The sequence below is a fragment of the Hyperolius riggenbachi genome, chromosome 7 (genome assembly GCF_040937935.1).
Source record: "Hyperolius riggenbachi isolate aHypRig1 chromosome 7, aHypRig1.pri, whole genome shotgun sequence".
In the NCBI taxonomy this organism is placed as follows: domain Eukaryota; kingdom Metazoa; phylum Chordata; class Amphibia; order Anura; family Hyperoliidae; genus Hyperolius; species Hyperolius riggenbachi.
The window spans coordinates 113,799,512-113,814,875 of NC_090652.1; the positions used below are offsets into that span (position 1 = coordinate 113,799,512).

The window sequence follows — 15,364 nt, forward strand, 5'->3', positions numbered from 1 at the left end:
AAAGAGGTTCAATTGAATTTGCAAGTTTTTTGTTGGTTGGGAGCAGAAGGAACAAACAGCAAACACCACCGCCCTGGACCCACAAACACAAATCAGCAGCAATCAGCAGATATACAGTGCTGTCAGCCTATGTGGTGGCAGCATAATAGTTTCAAGCAATAATAAGTGGCCAAGCCAGGTGAGTGCAGCCAGTGCTACTTAGTATTCTAACCAGAAGTGTTGCTGGTGCCATCCAAGCTGCTAATGTCGTGTGGAAGTTGGATCACAGTGTGGCTGTGAAGGACAATCTTGCAGCCCATTAGAAATACCTCACAATATTTTAAAATAAGAAACCGGGACATAGGCCACACCCCTAACCGCATCCCAACCACACACCCTAGTCACACCTACCATAAAGTTTTTTGAAGATTTTTTTAAAATTAATATTGATGCCCTTATATTTTTTTAATACATATATTCCCCATACACCCTGCCCGTGGGTGGGGAGGAGGGTAAGGGTGCCCGTGGGTCAGGAGGAAGGTGAGGATGGGTGCCACTCTAAATAAAAATGATCGAGGCGCCATCCGCGCCTAAGTGGGAGCGGGATGCGTGCATCACATTAATAGCTCCCTCCCTCGAAATCTGCCCCCTGTGTGTCCCCCATTAGCAGAGTGCGCAGGGCAGCGGAGCAGGCTGTCATCTTACCTGCGTCCATGCACGCATACCGAAATCTGTCTTCATTCAGCTTCCTGCTTCCTGTGATGTCACAGGAAGCAGAGTGAAGCCGGACATCGGTACGCATCGATGGACGTAGGTAATGACTAGAGTTGGGCCGAACGGTTCGCCGGCGAACGTGCGAAATTCGGTGGTTCGCGTGCGGGTGCCGCAGGCGAACGTTTGCGGAAGTTCGCTTCGCCTAGTTCGCTTGGTTCGCTCTATAAAGCAAAATTTTTACCCTCCATTTCACTGTCAGCAGACATGTTATTGTCAAACACACTGCTTTCAATGCTATAGAACCCGCCCACCCTCTCTTCAAGCTAGGTCCTTTATACCATTTGACTCAGTTGTCTGCCTACACTAATTAGTTATGGGACAGCTGCTACACACTCTGCTAGGGAGATTTTAATTGGTCTCCCACCACCTCCCTCCTACCGGAGGGAGGAGGGTCTCTTCTGGCAGGGAATTATACAATTTTAAAAGCCAGTATACATCATACCATAGCTGGGAATCGAACCCAGATCTCACTGTGCAGTGGACACGTCACCCTAAGCACTGTACCACTACAGTAGTAAGTGAAGCTAGCCTAAAATGTACCATTAATGCTCAATGCAATAGAACCATTAGGTTGCTTAAAGGAGAACTGTAGTGAGAGGTATATGGAGGCTGCCATATTGATTTCCTTTTAACCACCCTAGCGTTCTGGACGAGCTGAGCTCGTCCAAGAAAAAGTTGCTGTTAGTGTTTAGGACGAGCTCAGCTCGTCCAGCGCTGTCCCCACTCACCAGCGTGCACAGCGTGATCTCCGCCGCCTCCTCTGTGCTGCTGCGGCTGCTGCGGGGCTCCCTCTCCCTCCTGCTGGCTCTGATCGCCGGCGCCAGGCTCCCCAGGCTCCTCCGATCCTCCGGTCCCCGCTCCCCAGGCTCCCCCGATCCTCCGGTCCCTGCTCCCCTCCTCTCCGCAAGCCTATGGAGATCCGGCAGTCAGGGAAGATGGCGTAGCCCAGCCACTTCCTCTGACGCCGGCTCCTGCGCCCCCTAGTGTCCGTCGCGGCGACTGCATCATTGGATTACATAGGTACACAAACTCTATGTAATCCAATCATGCTACAGTAATTCAAAAAGTTGTTTGCACAAACACAAACACCTGTCAGCTCTCAATAAAAGCCCTGAACAGTTACTGGCTCTCCCTCTTTCAGAGTCCTCAGCGTCCAGTGTTAGTCTGTTTACAGCTATCATCTGTGATTTCTGTGCGATTTCTGTGCGATTACTGCTTTTTTTCCAGCCTTAGCTTCGTTCATATTACTGTCAGATTGCGTATTGCTTTCCGTCTTTTTCAAGACGCTGTGATCCCTGTGCGTTTGCTTTTGCTGGTTTTTTTTGTTTTTTTTTTTTGTCGCTGCTCGTGACCCCGTACCCTGCTTGGGGTCATGGCCTCGTCCTCCCGGAGGCGTGTGCGTGACGAGGAGTTGTTGGATGTCCTCGAGGCAAGCGACAGCGAAGACGAGCTCCTAGAGGAATCGACAGACAGCGATGTTCCCGGTAACCTGTCTTCGGAGACGGAGACCAGTGATGAGGAAGCCGAGGAGCCAGTGACGGTCGCACGCACCTGGTGTGAGCTGGGGAGCCCCACTCAAGCTCCGCCACCCAGGTTCCCCTTCACAGGGGCACCCGGGCAGAAGATCGCGTGCGACGAGAGTCCGCTGTCCTTTCTGGAGCTCTTCCTGACTGATGACGTCATCCGCAAGATTGTTGAGGAGACGAATCGCTATGCAGCGCAACATCAGCAGGGATCTTCTCTACCCAGGTTCTCGCGGAGCAGGAAGTGGGAACCTGTGACCAGCAACGACATCTGGGTGTTCCTGGGGCTCGTCATCCTCCAGGGAGTTGTTGGTAAGCCGCTGCAGAAGTGGTACTGGACCACTAATAAGATCCTCAGTACGCCCTTCTTTGGATCTGGAAAAGCAGAAAAAGTACCGCTCTACTCACAGAATGGAAAACAGTGCTGGAGAAAAAGGGCTGCCTAGCCCGGAACACTGTATGAAGCAATCAATATCCGCACAATGTTTCCAAAAATCCAAAAGTTGTTTATTCAGGACGTATCCCAATCATATAAAACGAGTATCTAGACTGACATGTTTCGAACCATCCTGGTTCTTAATCATGGATCTGTTATGTCCGAGCCACGGTATACCCTCATCATGAAGTATTTGCACTTCGGAAACAACGAGGAGTTTGATGAGGCCACCCATCCCGCACCCAAGCTGAAAAAAATTTGGGACATATACCAGATGATTGTTGCGAACTTCAAGGCTGTGTATGTTCCAGATCGCGACATCACGGTTGACGAAAGCCTCATGGCATATAAGGGGAGACTGAGCTGGGTGCAATTTATTGCCTCAAAAAGGGCACGCTTTGGGGTGAAGTCGTATATGCTCTGTGAGGCAAACTCCGGGTACATCTGGAACTCTGTAATTTACACGGGCAAAGGCACCAAATTTGCCCCTCAGTTCAGCCAGTTTGGGTGTGCCACCTCCTCTGTCCTAACCCTAATTGAGCCATTGCTGGATCAGGGGTACTGCCTGACGACAGACAATTTCTACAGCTCCCCTGAACTTTTTGATTACCTGGTCCAGCATAAAACCGATGCCTATGGTACCTTGAGGGCTAACCGTCGGAATCTGTCGCCGGCCTTTTCTGCCAGGAAGCTGAAAAAGGGGGAGGTCGTTGCCTGGCAGAAAGGCAAAATGATGGCTCTAAGGTGGAAGGACAAACGTGATGTCTGTGTCCTCAGCACTATTCATAATGCCGAGACTGTCCGCACCACCAACAGGAGTAAACAGGAGGTGGATAAACCCAAAGCCATACTGGATTATAACAACACTATGGGGGGTGTGGACAGGGCTGATGGAGCCATGACTTTCTATCCGGCTGTCCGCAAGCAGCAGCGGAAATATTATAAAAAAAATTTCCGCCACTTACTTGAGCAGTGCTTGTGGAATGGCTATGTGCTCTACAAGAAAAGGTGTGTAAGGCCTGTACCCCACCATGACTTTGTCTGGCAGCTGACGGAAGCAATCTGCACGAAGTACCCCGCACCAGAGTCAACATCTAGACCGGGGCGCAGGGCATCATATGTCGTGAATCCGGCACGGCTTTCAGGGAGACACTTTGTGGAGTACTTGCCACCGACCCCACAGAAAGCAAACCCTACAAGAAGGTGCGTTGTTTGCTGCAATAAGAAGGACAAGGATGGCAAAAAGATGCGGAAGGAGACCCGCACTTACTGCCCAGATTGTGACGTGCCACTTTGCGCATTACCATGCTTCAAGATCTACCACACTAAAGAAGTGTTCTAAGGTACACTTGTAGCCTGTATAATTTTGTTTCTGCCTTCATTTATTTATTTCTGCATTGATTTATTTATTTCTGCATTTTCTTTATATTTCTGCATTGAGGAAAAATGCAAGGTATTTCAGTTAGTTATTCATAAATTTTATTTTATTTTTGACAAGAATTAGTGTTTGACACTTTTATTATACTCAGAATGTATACTAAACTCTTGCTTGGCTCATTTTGGTAAGTTACAGGAAAAAGGTGCTGAAAATTAAATGTACCGCTTTTTGCACAGAAATCCTTGGGAATCAGAACGCCGAGGTGGTTAAGCTATACCAGTTGCCTGGCAGCCCTGCTGATCTATTTGGCTGCAGTAATAATAATAATAATCCAAACATTTGTATAGCGCTTTTCTCCTATCAGACTCAAAGCACTCAAGAGCTGCAGCCACAGGGACACGCTCAAGAGGCCACCCTGCAGTGTTAGGGAGTCTTGCTTTGAACTCCTTACTGAACAGGTACTTGACCTAGCCAGGATTCAAACCCTGGTCTCCCATGTCAAAGGCAGAACCCTTAACCAGTACACTATCCAGCCACAGTCGTGTGAATCCCACCACAAACAAGCATGCAGCTAATCTTGTCAGATCTTACAAAAATGTCAAACACCACATCTGCTGCATGCTTGTTCAGGGTCTAGGGCAGGGGTGTCAAACCCGTCCTTCGAGGGCCGAGGTCCTCACACATTTTTGACACAGCTCAAATTAATTGATGGGCCGGAATCAGGAAAGGTGTTCCATCAAGTAGAACACCTTCCTCTCTTTCTCAGTCCATCCTAAACACTGGCATGGATCTGGCCCTCCAGGCCTGGAGTTCGACACCTGTGGTCTAGGGCTAAAAGTATTAGAGGCAGAGGATCTGCAGGATAGCCAGGTAACTGGTATTGCTTAAAAGGAAATCAATATGGTAGCCTCCATATACCTTTCACTACAGTTCTCCTTTAAGGATTTGTAGCATAAAAGCCAACTCACATTGGCTGGGATTTGAACCTGGGTCTCACTGTATGGTGGACAAGCACACTATCCACTATACCAACTGAAGCTGGCCTGAAATTGCTGGCCTGAAATTGCTGGCCTGAAATTGCTGGCCTGAAATTGCTGGCCTGAAATTGCTGGCCTGAAAACAAGCTGCATGCTTGTTTCAGGGTGTGATTCAGCCACTATTGCAGTCACAAAGATCAGCTGGACTGCCAGGCAACTGGTATTGTTTACAGGAAACATCCATATCACTCTCAGTTAAGGTTCCCTTTAAAGGAGAACTGTAGTGAAAGGTATATGGAGGCTACCATATTGATTTCCTTTTAAGCAATACCAGTTACCTGGCTATCCTGCAGATCCTCTGCCTCCAATACTTTTAGCCCTAGACCCTGAACAAGCATGCAGCAGATCTGGTGTTTGACATTTTTGTAAGATCTGACAAGATTAGCTGCATGCTTGTTTGTGGTGGGATTCACACGACAGTGGCTGGATAGTGTACTGGTTAAGGGTTCTGCCTTTGACATGGGAGACCAGGGTTCGAATCCTGGCTAGGTCAAGTACCTATTCAGTAAGGAGTTCAAAGCAAGACTCCCTAACACTGCAGGGTGGCCTCTTGAGCGTGTCCCTGTGGCTGCAGCTCTTGAGCGCTTTGAGTCTGACAGGAGAAAAGCGCTATACAAATGTTTGGATTATTATTATTATTACTGCAGCCAAATAGATCAGCAGGGCTGCCAGGCAACTGGTATAGCTTAAAAGGAAATCAATATGGCAGCCTCCATATACCTCTCACTACAGTTCTCCTTTAAGCAACCTAATGGTTCTATTGCATTGAGCATTAATGGTACATTTTAGGCTAGCTTCACTTACTACTGTAGTGGTACAGTGCTTAGGGTGACGTGTCCACTGCACAGTGAGATCTGGGTTCGATTCCCAGCTATGGTATGATGTATACTGGCTTTTAAAATAGTATAATTCCCTGCCAGAAGAGACCCTCCTCCCTCTGGTAGGAGGGAGGAGGAAATAGGTTGAAGGGGTGGAGGGTGACCAATTAAAATCTCCCTAGCAGAGTGTGTAGCAGCTGTCCCATAACTAATTAGTGTAGGTAGGCAAATGGTATAAAGGACCTTGCTTGGAGGAAGGAGGGCGGGCGGGTCCTCTAGCAGTGATGTGTATTTCACTCAATTAGGTGTGGTTCCAGGTATTAGAGCTTTTGAAACATGTTTTCTATCATTTTTCCAGGTTCGCGAACGTGTTCGCGAACTTTTTCGCGAACCGAACCTTTCGCGGAAGTTCGCGAACAGGGTTCGCGAACCTAAAATCGGAGGTTCGGCCCAACTCTAGTAATGACAACACGCTCCGCTGCCCTGCGCACTCTGCAAACGGGGGACACACAGGGGGCAGATTTCAAGGGAGGGAGGGAGGTAGTAATGTGATGCATGCATCCCACTTTGGCGCGGCTGGCGCCTCGATCATTTTTTTTTACCTTCACTGCCCACTGCCGCCTGGGACTTGGGGGGCTCATACCGTGATAGCGGGAGAGCCCCACAAAATCATGACAGTCCCGACGAAATCGGGATCGTTGGGCCCTCTGCATTAGATACTGGCAAGGTTTGCCAGGCTGCAGGAAAGGACACAATGCTGAGGTTGTACTTGCAAGGCATCAGCATGATGAGAAAGATGGAGGTGCTACTACGGATATAAAAGTGAGACTATTCTAGGCAATACAATGTACCAGATGTAAACTTTATATGTTCATACACAGTGCATAGACTACATATATGTACTGCCATTCAAACTTTTTTTTTGGGGGGGGGGCAGAGGTAGTCTAACGTCTTGTCATTTGTCAGTTAATCAAAATACACCCAAAAGTTCTTCACTACACACTGTGTGTGTGTGTGTGTGTGTGTGTGTGTGTGTGTGTGTGTGTGTGTGTGTGTGTGTGTGTGTGTGTGTGTGTGTGTGTGTGTGTGTGTGTGTGCGTGTGTATGTGTGTAGTGTGTGTGTGTGTGTGCGTGCGTGCGTGCGTGCGTGCGTGCGTGTGTGTGTGTGTGTGTGTGTGTGTGTAGGGGGGGGGGGGTGTAGTGAACACCCTCAGTTGAAACATGGTGGAACAGTGGTAATACTTTGCTATTAAGATAATGCACAATGTTAGCTGGTCTTCCTGGCTATTAAATTATCCCAAAATGCATGGGAATACTGACCATCTGTGCGCAGTAGAAATTTGGGTGTATTTTTGATCTGTATTGAACATCTGCGCACCCACAAAACAACAGTGGACTATCAACAGGTGTTAAAGTGCAGGTTTGAGTGTATAGGTTAGTGCTGCTTGGTTGTTTATTATTTGTCAGTTAATGCCTTGTCCTCCAAATGCCACGTGCATGCCCTCATCAGCTCCCTGCCCTTATTTTGGCTGCCGCATGTCCCTAACATTGTATTAATAGCTGACAGATGGGACCAGAGATGGCTGGAGGACTAAGCCCCAAGTGACCCACTTCTCCAACCCTGGGTGGTACCATCCCATGGCACTGGGCTATCAGTTGGCAAAAGGGTGAATCTGAACAGTTATGGAGTGTGTATGAGCCTTACGTGTTAGTGAACCATCAGTACAAACTTGCCCTGACCCCTGGTGCCATCTAACCCTTGCACTAATGTTGCTACTCTCCCTATCACATGGGCATAATCAACTGAGAGGGGCAGTAGGGGATACCCAGCTTAACTGACCCTTTACTGATTGCTATATGTGCTCTCATGTAAGCCACTCACCCACCGTGGCATCCCACCATACAGGGCTACACAATGCCTGCTGGAGCTCCTAGTCTTTGTACTCAGAGTCCTGGTGCATAGCTCCCAACTGTCGCTCTTTCGGATGGACAGTCCCTCTTTGGGAGCCCTGTCCCTCTTTCCCCCCCATTTGTCCCTCTTTCAGGACTTTGTCCCTCTTTCTATGTAAATGTATATATATATATATATATATATATATATATATATATATATATATATATATATCTACTAAGAAATGTGTTTGGTTGACTCTAAACTTTATTCCCATCCTTTAAATTGATATATTACTAATTTTAAAACGTTATTATGAAAGAAGATGAACCAGGATAGAAAGGACCAGTGTGGTTTGAATTATAAAACAACATGTTTTTCTTATGAAATCATTTGGTAGGCGTGACTAGGGGTGTGCCGGGGGCATGATCATGGGTGTGGCAGGGGCATGACTTAAGTGTCCCTCTTTCTCATCTCAAAAAGTTGGGAGGTATGTGGTTACACATGGAAGAGGAAGTAGCATGTCTACACATACAGATCACTCTCCTTTTTTATCCACATACATTACAGTCAAGTCCTAAGATTTCCCAGTTCTACGATAATCTCATAACCTTGTGATTGCAACAGGACATAATCATACATTACTGTACTGCTAAAACAGGACTGCCATATACTGTATGTCATATTACACATGTTTAATATGTGCTTCCTGTTTAGTCATTGCATTAACTGCAAACACATTGAAATAGTCTGTATGTCATACACTAAAGTAAGTCTCCTTCCACACTATATACTTTGCATTGCGAATCCTGAAAAATAGAAGTGCAACACAACAGTGATGCAAAGTTGCATCGCAGCCTATCACTGCAATGTGACCCGTATGGTGCAGCATACAGTCCATAGACTATTCTTGCACTGTGTGCATCGCCCAGTAATGCACTGCATGCTCTGCATTATCCCGTCCGAAATAGTCTAACCGCACTGCAAAAGTAACAGTGTGAAGGCCCCCCATTGAAATATAATTGCATCACATTGTGATGCGACTATATTGTGCGTTGCACCAATAGACATAGGGCTGGATTCACAAAGCGGTGCTAACTGTTAGCACGCTTGTGAAAAGCCCCTTATCACACCTAAAAATCCTTTGCGTGCACACCTGATGCGCCTATAACGGTGCATTGGATGCGCCCTGACCCGTGCATAAGTACGACGTTTAGGGCGCACCTAATACAATACAATACAATAACATTTCTATAGCGCTTTTCTCCCATAGGACTCATAGGCCGTTAGAGGCGCATCGGGTGTGCCGTTTTCGTTGCACCCGATGCGACGTTTCGCGCACACCGACCGTTGCGCCTGCAAAGTTTTGCGCATGGTACTTTGCACGCAATCTGATTCAGCTTGGTGCGTGCTAACTACTTAGTACCCTAGTTAGCACACCCAAAGCCTTTAGGCTTGCTAGGTTAGCACCGGTTAGTGAATCAGGCCCATAGTGTGAAAGGAGCCTTAGGCACATACAATAAATCACACACAAAAGCAATGCATGATGGGGGAGAGCACTTTGGTGTCTCTGCCTTTGGTGCTGGAGGCCTTGTCCCAGACATGTAAGTTACTTTATTCTAACAGTTACTTTTTTCTTAATTCAGACCTCCCTGTTTGTTTGGCCATTTGGCTGGAGGGCCCTCTATAACTGCACGTCAAACAAATATTATACATCCAACAGAACTCACCATTGGCGTCTTTCGCAAGCAGGTTTCTTGCCTGAACAACGGTGGCTTTGAGAGCATAGACCGGAGCCTAGGAAGAAGCAAACATCAAATGAAAAGTTTAAAGATAAAAACAATCTTTGAAGTGGAATGAGACGTAAGATCTATAGCACACTGCTATATTAGCAAAGTATGCCTGGTGTTCATTACATTTCATGTTTAGGTTTTATTAGGTCTACTGAAGCAGCCTATGTTTGGAAAAAGACTAAAAACTTCAGCTTTTCCAACTTTTATTAATTGAGAAACCAGGAGAAATGGGAATATGTAGAGCAAAGTGTTTTCCAAGTCATCAAGAGACAGCAGGCAATATGTAAGCAGTGAGAACAGCTAAAGATGACTAAACCGTAATTGCCAATTTTGAAGATCGGTTGACTCCATTTCCATCTGCTTGATTTGGGGTTTTACTTGACAGTCTTTAGAAAGTGCTAACTGGGGCATGGAGTGCCCTTTGCCTTCTTATCCTCCCACATTGTAAGGAATAACGTGTTTTGGTTACATTTATGGAACTAAAGAAGTTCTACTGCTTAGACCAGTACCTGGACTGAGTACAATTATTTAAAATAGACACATGATGTACCTGCAAAATGAATAGTACATACTTACCTCATCGTCAGTTCCTCTCAGAAGCTCACCATTTTCTTGTAGCAATGATTCCTTCCAGATCTAGTCAGCCTTGTCTCTCCGGAAGCTCAAAGCCTTAGGGCCCTTTTCCACTTTATCAGTTGCAGTCAGTTATAACTAAAAGGACAACGGATGTGCAATGTAATTCCATGTTTCACTATGGGCTCAAGTGGTGGATATTGCATATTAACCACTTCAGGACTCAGCCTTTACCCCCCCTTAAGGACCAGCACTGATTTCTAAGATCTGTGCTGGGTGGGCTCTACAGCCCCCAGCACAGATCAAATAACAGGCAGAGTGACCAGATTGCCCCCCTGGTGGGGGATGATGTGCTGGGGGGTCTGATCGCTCCTGCATGCTGTGGGTGGCGGGGGGGGGGGCACCTCAAAGCCCCCTCCACCGCAGGATTCTCCCTCTTCTCCCTCCCTGCCCCGGAGATCGAAGGCTGCACAGGAACGGATCTGTCCTGTGCAGCCTCTAACAGGCTCCTGCCTGTCATGTGACAGCGATCCCCGGCCGCTGATTGGCCGGGGATCGCTGATCTAGTACAACGCTGCTACTGTTAGCAGCGTTGTAATAATGTAAACAAAGCAGATTATTTCCGCTTGTGTTTACATTTAGCCTGCGAGCCGCGATCGGCAGCCCGCAGGTTATTCACGGAGCCCCCCGCCGTGAATTGACAGGAAGCAGCCACTCGCACGAGCGGCTGTTTCCTGATTAATCAGCCTGCAGCCGGCGACGCAGATGTGCTGTCCTGCAGCTACCACTGCCGAGGTGCCGAGTGTTGTTTGTTTTGCTAGATGCTGTAACTCCTTTTTCTATTGCCTGAGGAAGCGGGCACTGACCCGTGAAACGCGTTGCTTGGTTTTATCTGGAGTTCGTTAATAAATAGACTGAATGTACAGTCGTGTTGTGTCTGCTTGGAGGAGGTAAGTCCACCACTGCCTCCTCTAATTACCAAATTTTTGGCTTTTAAGCTCATTTAAAACCCTTTTTACCCTTTTGGCGCCTCTGTTCTCTCCTATATAATATTGTATCGTGTGTGTGGCCACCTTTACTTTTCTTCTTGATAAAAGATCATTCCCCAGTTTCCCTGGCTCTTATTCTGTACACCTGCCGCACAAAGGACGTTGCAGGGCTTGCTGGGTTCCCCTCAGACATAACTAATGCAGCCTTATTGGCTGAAGCCTCTTTCTCTCCCATTTTCCCCTCCAACACCTCTGTTCCTCTCTGATTGGCTAATATTTATCATGCTGAGAAACTGCAGAGTCACACAATGACCATGCACTTTCTACTGCAGAGCTGGGTGGGAGTGTCTCAAGACTGGGAGGAGGGAAGGCAAAGCATACACAGACAGAGTAAATGAGGAAATTGATGTCAGGATTGGCTTCAAGATAGAGTCAAAATGGAAAAGCCTAAGAAAGATTTTTTCTTTTTTTACTATGGAAAAATCACTAAAATAAAAATGTGGACAGTGCAATACATATGTTTTGTAAGTAGAGCAAGTATTTATCTACTTATACATGTGTTTTGTTTTGTTTTTCTGAGATAGTATGGCTGACAGTTACAGTTAAAGTAGATCCGAGATGAACTTTTACTCATTGCATAATTGTGTTCCCTTTCTATTGTTTATATGCACTCCTCAAGCCAAATACGTTTTTGTTTTTGTTTTAATACTCTAATTCCCTATAAACTAAAGAAGCCACGCCCACAGGTTTTCAGAGAGCCAAGGCACTTTCAGACAGTAGCAAGGACTCATGGGAGCTCAGTCTGGGAAGGAGGAGGGGGAGGTATTACCAGCCAGAGATTTCAGAGGCAGAGGGGAGGAGGGAGGAGGAGAGAGGATTAGGTTTAATTGCTCAAGATGCAGGTAAGCCTGCTTCTGTGTAATGTTGACAAACAACATGGCTGCTGTCATTGTATCACAGGAATAATCAATCATATTCTATTAAAGTTGTCTGCAGCTACATTTACTGTGTAAAAAGTCTAAACTTTAGATAAGATATATAGACAAGTTACTTGTTATAGTTAGTTTTTCATCTCGGAACCGCTTTAATTACTGCCACCACTGCCATCATTATAGCTACCACTCTACTGCAAAGACACTAGCATTTACTTGTTTTTGCATGTGCCATCTAAAGATGAAGTTCTAACTATCTTATACAATTATATACCTTCCAACTTTTTGAGATAAGAAAGAGGGACACTTAAGCCACAAACCAGTTGCACCTCTAATCACAACCCAACACATGCCTAGGCCCATATACTATAAGTTTCATAGGAAAAATATGCTGCTTTATAATTGAAACCACACTGGTCCTCCCTATCCTGGCTCAGTTTCCTTCATATTTAAATTAGAAAATAAGAAATGTATCAATTTCAAGGATGGGAATAAAGTTTAAAGTCAATAAGGCACATTTTTCATATATTTACATAGATCTGTACATCAGCCCTAAAAGAGGGACACATTAGGAAGAAAGAGGGACAGTTTTCCCAAAGAGGGACAGTCCCTCCAAAGGAGTGCAGTGCCCCCAGTGCAGGCTGGTAAGTATTTCTGAGTGAATTTGTAGCTCATGAGTATTGGGCTCCACCTCCTGAGCAAAACCAGCCCACACATGGTCCATAATAACATCAAGAAAAATTCTGCAAAAGTGGTAGCAGAGTCTTCCTGCCCAAATTCACTGCTTCTGTGCCTCCTGCTCCCCCCCATAGGACAAAACCTGCTGCTTAGCAGAGAGCAGCACTTCCTGTCACCCAAAACACGAAGCCTATATATAGCTCCCAGTAACTTAGAAAATGGTTGTAATGAAATGTGGATCAGGATATTGCAACAGCAGGAGAGCTTCTTGATCAGCCTTGTTAGTGGGTGACAGGAATATTGGTGGATTTGCGGCAGGGGTAGTTAGGCATTGTGGGTGGGTAGGTTTTAGTTGGCATCAGCGGGGAAGGGGGGACATTAGTTAGGGTTAGGCATCAGTGGGAGGGTTGGTTATGGTTAGGCATCGGTGGGGGGTTGGTTAGGCATTGGTGGGGGGGTTGGTTAGGGTTAGGCATCAGTGGGGAAGTAAGTTAGGATTAGGCATCAGTGGGAGAATCAGTTAGGGTTAGGCATTGGTGGGGGAATTAGTTAGGGTTAGGCATTGGGGGGGTTTCAGTTAGGGTTAGACATCAGGAGAGGGAGGGCTCATGTTAGAATAAGGTTAGGATTAACGATAGTAAAGTATCCATGAATTTAACAGATATTTTACTATCGGAATTACCACTGCCCAGTAGTAAAATATCAGTAATTGAAATGATATTCTACAAGCGGCTATTTCCGGCACCCAAATTTTTGTGGTGGTCATTTTGCATGTACGCTTGTTTATGATCAGGCAGTAGACAGTGATTACTGTACTGTTAGAATTAGAATAAAGGTAGGGTTGGTATAGTGCACCTATTCATAAAGTAAAGCAAAATTGTAAAATGTCTTGTTTATAATAAAGGCATTCAGAGAGAAATGTATGCAAAGTGGAGCATAAATGGTTGTTTTTAGGTAGTATATAATCTCCTTTCAAAGCAAATAAACAATACAAAAAAACCCATGGATGCACAAGACGTCTCTAAGGGAAAGCAAGACTTAATGATCTGCTCTTCAGAATGATTACCGCACTTTACATACCACATTTATGGCTGCTTGTTATTCTGACTGTAGTAAACATGTGCCATTTACTGCTTGACTTGCCTGAAGTGTTTACCGAGATAGATGTAGAGAAAATCCTGAACCCCTCTTCACAGGAAACAAGATATATCTGTGGGCTGCACAGTCCTGATGCTTTGCCCAGCATCGCCCACAATAACGCTTTTAATGATTCTCATTGTGCTGGGGACATGGGGACCTTGACATGAACCCTTTGTCTACATATATGTCACATACCTCAATTTCCTCTCTCCATCCAGTGTAATATAGCACTTCAATTGGCATGTCCTTTTTCCAAACACAAGGCCTTGCTGCTGAGTCTCAAAGGTTATACACAAACATTTTATTCCCCTTCGATCAAGCAGTAAAGGCTAGTGTTGGGCGAACATCTAGATGTTCGGGTTCGGGCCGAACAGGCCGAACATGGCCGCGATGTTCGGGTGTTCGACCCGAACTCCGAACATAATGGAAGTCAATGGGGACCCGAACTTTTGTGGTTTGTAAAGCCTCCTTGCATGCTACATACCCCAAATTTACAGGGTATGTGCACCTTGGGAGTGGGTACAAGAGGAAAAAAAAATTAGCAAAAAGAGCTTATAGTTTTTGAGAAAATCGATTTTAAAGTTTCAAAGGGAAAACTGTCTTTTAAATGCGGGAAATGTCTGTTTTCTTTGCACAGGTAACATGTTTTTTGTCGGCATGCAGTCATAAATGTAATACATATAAGAGGTTCCAGGAAAAGGGACCGGTAACGCTAACCCAGCAGCAGCACACGTGATGGAACAGGAGGAGGGTGGCGCAGGAGGAGAAGAAGGCCACGCTTTGTGAGACACAACAACCCCGGCCTTGCATGAGGGCAAGAAGCGTGCGGATAGCAGGCTTTGTACCGCCATGCAGTCATAAATGTAATAAAGATAAGTGGTTCAATAAACAGGGACCACGCGGCAACGCTAACCCAGCAGCAGCAGACGTGATGGAACAGGAGCAGGCGCAGGAGGAGAAGGCCACGCTTTGTGAGACACAACAACCCAGGCCTTGCATGAGGGCAAGAAGCGTGCGGATAGCATGCTTTGTACCGCCATGCAGTCATAAATGTAATAAAGATAAGTGGTTCAATAAACAGGGACCACGCGGCAACGCTAACCCAGCAGCAGCAGACGTGATGGAACAGGAGGAGGCGCAGGAGGAGAAGGCCACGCTTTGTGAGACACAACAACCCCGGCCTTGCATGAGGGCAAGAAGCGTGCGGATAGCATGCTTTGTACCGCCATGCAGTCATAAATGTAATAAAGATAAGTGGTTCAATAAACAGGGACCACGCGGCAACGCTAACCCAGCAGCAGCAGACGTGATGGAACAGGAGCAGGCGCAGGAGGAGAAGGCCACGCTTTGTGAGACACAACAACCCAGGCCTTGCATGAGGGCAAGAAGCGTGCGGATAGCATGCTTTGTACCGCCATGCAGT

The 15,364-nt window shown here is 46.3% G+C and overlaps 1 protein-coding gene across 3 annotated transcripts in view; it reads right to left on the reverse strand.

The window, feature by feature from the left end:
- Positions 1-15,364, reverse strand: part of BAIAP3 (BAI1 associated protein 3) — a 317,725-nt gene that overhangs the window by 242,828 nt on the left and 59,533 nt on the right. For all 3 annotated transcript variants that reach the window (XM_068244533.1, XM_068244531.1, XM_068244534.1), the window contains one exon: positions 9,567-9,633. In XM_068244533.1, coding sequence (XP_068100634.1) covers positions 9,567-9,633 — 67 coding nt within the window. The remainder of the gene's footprint in view (positions 1-9,566; positions 9,634-15,364) is intronic.